Source organism: Mus pahari, chromosome 9, assembly GCF_900095145.1.
Source record: "Mus pahari chromosome 9, PAHARI_EIJ_v1.1, whole genome shotgun sequence".
In the NCBI taxonomy this organism is placed as follows: domain Eukaryota; kingdom Metazoa; phylum Chordata; class Mammalia; order Rodentia; family Muridae; genus Mus; species Mus pahari.
Window position 1 is genome coordinate 68,483,015 of NC_034598.1, and position 7,607 is coordinate 68,490,621.

At 37.5% G+C, this 7,607-nt stretch overlaps 1 protein-coding gene across 1 annotated transcript in view; it reads left to right on the forward strand.

Moving 5' to 3' along the window:
* The window catches only part of Ptprq (protein tyrosine phosphatase receptor type Q), a 188,705-nt gene that overhangs the window by 158,864 nt on the left and 22,234 nt on the right, over window positions 1-7,607 (forward strand). Inside the window, exons 36-37 of the mRNA XM_021205432.1 lie at window positions 4,165-4,191; window positions 4,852-4,933. Of these exons, the coding sequence (XP_021061091.1) occupies window positions 4,165-4,191; window positions 4,852-4,933 (109 nt within the window). The remainder of the gene's footprint in view (window positions 1-4,164; window positions 4,192-4,851; window positions 4,934-7,607) is intronic.

Genomic DNA, 7,607 nt, shown 5'->3' on the forward strand with positions numbered 1-7,607 from the left:
TTCTTACCTCCTCTAGGAGCCTAAAGGTGGGAGAGCAGCCTGGCATTGATTGCTCCCTGATTGAGGCTGTGTTTCCCTTACATGTGATGCTACAACAACAGCCAGTGCTTAAGATATTTTTAATTTACATTGAGACCCACAGAACAATTACTGGTTGATTAGACAAAAGGGGAAAGGGGATTTGGAAGAACATTGGAGCACTGTTTTAAAACCTAAAACAGATTAGCAGCATTAGCATAGGTAGAAATTAAATAATATCTAAAACTATGACTGATGATGCTTTGGGCAAGTGACAGAATTTAGTCAAGTAGAAATATTTAAAAAAAACTTAGAAGCCAGGCATGGTGGCGCATGCCTTTAATCCAAGCACTCCGGAGGCAGAGGCAGATGGATTTCTGAGTTTGAGGCCAGCCTGGTCTACAAAGTGAATTCCAGGACAGCCAGAGCTATACAGAGAAACCCTGTCTCGGAAAAAACAAAAAACAAAAACCAAAAATCTTAGTGATTTCACAAGAACTTGGCATTTCCCAAATCTTAGAAAATTTAATTTTTAATTTATATATTTTCCCAGAGAGGTTATTTGGATTCATTATTTGAATAGCTAGAACACGTTTTGTTGTACAATCATTATATTATGTCAAAGCAATAATTTGTTATTTTTTTTTAAATTTTTAACCATACTCAGAAGTTTCTCAATTTTTCCTGTACCACTGGGAATGCTGATTTGAGCTGTTTCTCTAGTCCCATTGTATACTTATCTCTATAAAGACTATAGTTTTGATGCCCTGTAGATTTCAACTAATTGGCCTTGAGGGAAAGCTGAGTCGCTGACAATACGGTCTTTCATCACCACTGCCAAAATAAATAAATGGTTCCTCTTTGGTTCTGTGCAGTAATCTGAGCAGAATTTTAGTTTTTGATAGACTTTCAAGAAATGAGCTCAGCTGTGAAATAATACTCTTTCTACCAAAAGACATTGGATTTAAGACAGATAGAATTCATGTAATGAAAAGATTTATGTAATAAGAGTATTTAGCCCTTTATATTGAAAAATGGCCCATAATCTTACAAAAATCAGGCCAATTCCAAACTTGATTTATCCACTAAGCAACTGAATATAATTTGGCTGTAACCTTTGCTACCAGAAGTAAATATGAGTACTGTCCCAATGTAAAAATGAGTTCAGTTTTTTTTAAAGTTTTAAAATTTGCAATTAAAAGAAAATTTCTACTTGAATGCAGATGTGCCCTCAGATCACTATATTTGGAAGTGTCACTTCTGAATTAATATTGTTGGAATTTGTGCATTCTTGTCTTATTATATATATGATAACAAAAGAAAACACATAATCTGAGCTTTTAAGGACTATACAACCACTCTTCCTTTGTTTCTAACCATATATTTTCCAAATTAATATTTTCCAGTAAAAATACATGTTCAGGATCTTGACAATAGGAAGAACAACAATATCAACCAACCTGACACCCCAGAGCTCCCAGGGACTAAACCACCAACCAAAGAGTACACATGGAGGGATTCATGCCTTCAGCCTCATATGTAGCAGAGGTTGATTTGTCAGACATCAATGGGAGGAGAGACCCTTGGTCCTATGAAGGCTCAGTGCCCCAGTGTAGGGGAATGCCAAGTTGGTTAGGTGGGAGTGGGTGGGTGGGTGGAAGAACACCATCATAGATGTGGGGGGGGGGGAGGGATAGGACAGGGAGCTTCTGGAGGGGAAACCAGGATTGGGGTCATCATTTGAAATGTAAAAAATAAAATACCCATTTTTTTTTACAAAAGATAAATCATACTCAGAAAAAAATGAGGAGCAGAGAAACGGCCTGTGAAGAGGATCTGTGGTCATGGTCAAAGCACCAAAATATTAAGAAAACTACTCACTCCATGGTAGTGGCACACACCCTTAATCTTAGCACTGGGGTGGCAGAGGCAGGTTCTGAGTTCGAGGGGAGCCTGGTCTACAGAGTTAGTTCCAGGACAGCCAGGGCTAGACCCAGAAACTCTGTCTCAAAAAATCAAAAAGAAGGAGGAGGGAGAGAAGGAGGACAAGGAAGGGGTAAGGGGGAGGGGGAGCTAAAGGGGGAGGAGCGGGGAAAGAAAATAAAGAAACTGCTCAAAACTGCATAGCAGGTGAGAGAGCAATATTTAACATCAGTAAGACCATCGTATTTTATAATGAGGCAAGAATACACAAACATCTATCCAATTTAATAGTTGGGTGGTTGACATTTAAAATTAGAATATACAGAAGAATATTTCATGCAAAATAAAGAGTACAATTAGAACAAATTTCTAATTTTTCACTGAGAAAAAAATTGCCTTAGAAAAATATTTTCTTAATTATAAGTTTAAGTGAAGGCTAGAGCTTCTTAATGAAAGAGCAAGCATGTGAATAATAGTACCTTTATTTTTGCTAGGGCTTGCCTATATATGATTTCTGATTATTGATATTTCATATCTCTTAGGGATTTCACAAACATGCACTGATTTCCTTAATTCCTTGCTCATGATTTCCTAAAAATCTGGCATCTATCTCAGAATTCAATTCTCCAAGAGAAATAAATTTCTCTAGTACAGCCCTAATAATGTTGGATCTTCCCGGTAAAGAATCGGTCATCAACCCTAACATCACGATTCCCATTTTCATGTAGTAGCATGGAAATGAACATCTGAAATGCAGAGATGCCAATCACTCCTCAAATGTGGATAATCAAGATTTCCCCAGACTAACACGTTTTTCCTTTCATGATCTTTTAAAGAACAGGGCAGCATGAGAGGTTTTGGCAGTCATAATCTAGGGGTGTAGGTGGTCTGACGCATGCTTGTCATGGTCTGTTTCTCTTGCTGGTCCTTGCTGAGTGAGGGCAATCATCTCCAACAGGACTGGTTACTCCACCTGTCTCTATTACATATGTTACAATGTCTCTGACCTCCGGTGCCTCACATTTTCAGATCTTCTGTTTCTCATCCCCCCAAACAAAGCTTTTCTGACTTAACAACCCACTCAGCCACTTCCGGATCCATGAAGTTATGGTAAGAAGTTCTCGATTGCCTTCTTGAGATCACTTTAGGCTGTTTGTGATAAACTCTTCAGTTTAGCCAGCAAACCTCTGCTCCGTGTTTGCAGCATGGTGACTACCACATTTGATGCTAGGATAACGCTAGGATGCTCTCTACCAGTTTACACCCTGAGAAAGTAGGAGACTATTTCCTCTTGGACACACCCACCACCGACTTCAAATTCTAATATCCAGCTTCATAATACCTGCTTCTTCATCCCCACAAGTGCCATTAAATCTTTTTTTGCCATAAGATACATATTGTTGGTTCAAGTTTTCTCCATTGGACATACATCTTTATGATCATTCCCCAAACATCCATCATGCCTTGATTGTTCTTCCATCTGATTATCTTGTTTCATGCATCCATGGTTTCATAAGTACATATTCCAAGAAATAATTTTTACTTGAAAATTATCATAAATAACTTGTAATATTATCAAAAATGTAAAACCTTGAAAAGACCCTGTTGTGCATTTTTTGTGTATATTTTTGTGCCTTTTGTGCTTTTGTGCTGTGCAAATTTGTTGTGCATGATATCTCTATGTGTGTGGAGCATTATCTATTTATCTGTTAAAACATTTCATGTTTCAGAGTTTAACGTTGTCAATTATGTAAATGTACACGATGTGTTCATACCACAAAAATGTACATAAAGTAGCTGAAATGAATGTAATTTGTTATGGCTGTATTTGAACTCAAATTCAGTCATGAAACAAGACTCGGGCAATACAATGTCATTTTGAACAACTTCTGTTTCCCATACTACTCTTTATAAATAAAGAAAATATTTCTTAAGTCTACATTAACTCTTTATTCTATGCAATATATTAAGAGGTGGCCTGCCTTTAACGCAGTGTCTTAAATCATAATGCTACCTTTCTAACTGGGAAGAGAAGCTAAAATTGTCACAATTAATATAATTTTTTTTCAAAAAAAATGAAATTAGCAAGTGCATGCTAGTTGAAACCACAATCTACTTATACATTGTTGATTTTGCTATAATTTTCTGATTTGAATCTAGTACCCTTTCAGAAGGAACCATCTACTCTCGCACACAATACATCTAACGTGGTCTCTGTTGCAGGTTACTTAGTTATAGAAAATCCATCAAGTAAGTTTGTGAACTTTTTCCCCTTCTTTTGAATATCAACTTTAGATTCACTGACTCAGTGACTCTTAATGTGTGGCTCCCTCTCCGTATGTTTGTTGGAAAGGCCTTTAAGCTGGATATAAATCATAAAGGCATGACTAATTGCATGGTAACTGGAGAAATGCTTTCTCTCTCTGGGGTGAAGCCTGCATGTCTGTATTTTAGCTTGGGAAGTAATATGGGGATATTTAAACTCCTTGGGGCTTAAAAGCCATATCATTATAAGAATGAAGTCACTGCAATATTTTATATCTTCTAAAACCTTGTAATGTGTAACATTCTTCTGTGTGACAAAGAAGTATTAATGTGCTTTTAGGAGTCAGTGATAACTTTATGCCCTTGCATTTGCTTGAAAACTTTTGTTCATTAAAACGCTAAATCTTTCCTTTAAAGTCACTGAAAAAAAATTAGAAGAATTTTGTAAAACGGATGTAAAGAACGTGAACTTAAAGAGGGAGAACTCCTTTTGTAAATGGACGAGGTGACTTTAAAGGACTGTGTGACGGGGGGGGGGGGGTTACATTTGCTTAAGCATTAACTGTGCAGACAGTGCCGAACTTTCTCTTAAGGGAAGGAATATAAGCTAACGCAGTTCAATTTAATGCTTTTCTTTCCTTGGAGGCCGGTAAGCAAGAAATCCTTCCTGCAACACGTTGAAGAGCTTTGCACAAACAACAACCTAAAGTTTCAAGAGGAATTTTCGGTATGTTGCCAGCAGTTGTCACAACATTGCAAGACCTCCGGTAGTTTCCTGTGTCACATTTCATGTCCATTTTAAGTGTGCGAGGCCATGAAGGATTCTGGCCTTGATAATCAATACCCAATTACCAGGTTGATTGTTTAGATAGTAATGTTACCCTGGGTGGCCTTTGCTGCAACCTGATCAGAGTCTTCACCTACTGTGTTAGGAGAAGGTGGTCTTCAGGCCTCCCTCGAATGGCAGCCTGGCCCTGGTTCCTTGCTCACCCACTCTGATGGAGGTACAAATCTGGAGTGATGGGTTCATTAGTTTGCTTTTGTGGATGAGCTTTAGATCATGCTGTAAATGTAGTTTTATATTTAAACAGTCATGTTAGGTTTAGGCACTTGATGATTCCATATAAGTACATTGACTATTGAATATAATGAGTGCTAGTTAGTGTGCATTCATGGTATAAAATTTGCAGACACTGCAAACATTACTTCTACTTCTGATCACACCACAATACAGATAAGTAATGTCTGCATTCAGTAACATCTATTTCTAAGTCATTATGAAACAAATGCCTGCTCCTACAGGGAAATATGTAAAACTAAGACCTCACTGATTAAATTATTTTAAATTTGAAAATACTTTTACCTGTTAATTTTATTATGTTTCTTTTGATATATCTTATTATTTGAGTATTTCATATCACTGAAATTGAAATTATGTAGAGACATAAAATTTAGCTCTGCAATCTATTTTGAGCCTCCTATCTACCTTATCTAGATAACATGGTTATTTTACATTGTGAAAGCAAAGTATAACTTATATTGTATCCAGAAGTCTATTTCTACTTTTTTTTTTTTCATAAATTTCTTAGTGTGCGAACTCCTGAAACAAAGAACCAGACAATTGACTTAAATAATTCAGGATTATAAAATTTCAGTTTCTCAGGGAGTGATAACAAAAACAGTGAGAAGATGAACGAATGTTCTGCTTGCTCCTAATGCTTCTTAAGTAATGCTGGACTGGACTTCGCAAAGCCGAGGCAACCATGAAGTGCCCTTAGCATTTCTACCGGAAGAAAGTTCAACTTTCCACCAGGAAAATTGTAGTTTTTCTAGAATAGGATCAAACATAGTCTGACCATTTATGCCCAAGTACATGGATAGTTGTATTAGCAAATACATTTTCATGTATTAAGAAAAATTCTAGCTTAACTTTTTTGGGAGGCCATATTTTGTTCTTCTGTGAAAACAAACAAGCAAGCAAGCAAACAAACAAACAAACAAAATGAATCATTCTTATCCTAATGCTTTTTCCCCCCAACCGACCTGCAGGGAAAAAAATCAGTAGGGACCCAGGGCAGGAGAAAGAGAGAGAGAGAGTGGGATGGACAAGAGACATGAAGAATGAGAGCAAGTCAATCATACTGATCAAGCACTCAAAACTTTATTCAGGATTGGTAATATAAGCATAAGCAAGAGGAGGCTCCAAGGGAGGGGGGAAGAGCCCGGGGGCTCTCTGAAGGTCAGGTGGCAATCTTCAGCTCCTGGAACCAACGGTCACAGTGTCCTCTTATCCCCTAAATATTCTTACTTTTATGACCATGAATGTTCTCTCAGGATTGTTTATGTAAGCTAGAAAATATCCACAAGGCCATGGCTGAGGCCATGGCTCCCGGCAATGCTTTATTAAATTTTTAATCAAAATGATCATATCATAATAAACATATATTGGATGCCTAAAGTTGACTAATCTTTTAGCACATGTTCTATTTTCTTTTAGTTATTTATTAAGGTTTATACTATGGCAAACAATTCTTGATACGTTGGTATTTACCAGTTTAGCATTTACAAGCTAGGTGACTTTAGGCAGATTACCTAATCTCTCTGCACTTCAGTGTCTTCATTTGTGAAAAGATAGTATCTGCCTCACTGAATTGAGAAGACTAAAATGACTATGGGTGAAAAGCACTTGGTACAAGCATCAGTTACTGTGTTAATAATCTCTACCAGGTATAAATTCAGATGAGAGTAAGAACTGTAGCAGGGAGATGTGTTTTAGACAGGACAACGGTATCATGATTGAGATGTGCATAAAGATGTGGGGATCAATGCTAAATGCTCATTAGGAAAGACTAATGAAAATTGTGATGTCTAAGATGAACAGCAGCCTGAGCCGAATTCTAATGAGAAGATAAAGGGGAAGGATTCCAGGGAGAGAGAATAAATGAAAAGCGTGGGAAGACCAAGCTATCGGCTCATTTTGTTCCCATGAGAAGACATCAAACAGGAACAGAAAGAGCAACCTAGGGGAGCTCCCCAAGGCTCTATGTCCTAATCAGACCAAGACCACCCTGTCTTAGGATGCTGTTCAAACTACCAGCCTGGTAACTGGCTGTTGGCTATCAAAGTCAGAGTCAAAGTATAAATAGGAACTTGTATGTGGAATAATTCCAAGCTGTATCATTTTCAAGTCAACTTCAAACACGTCTTTCTCTGCCTTTCCTCTTTCAGTGCTTCTAAAATCTTGACACAGGGAAGATACTTGGGCCTCCTGTTGTTGTCTTTTTATGAGCCTTGTTGCCTATATCCTACCTCACCCATGATATTTATGCATGTGAAAACAACTGTTCAGTCTCTCTCTCTCTCTCTCTCTCTCTCTCTCTCTCTCTCTCTCTCTCTCTCTC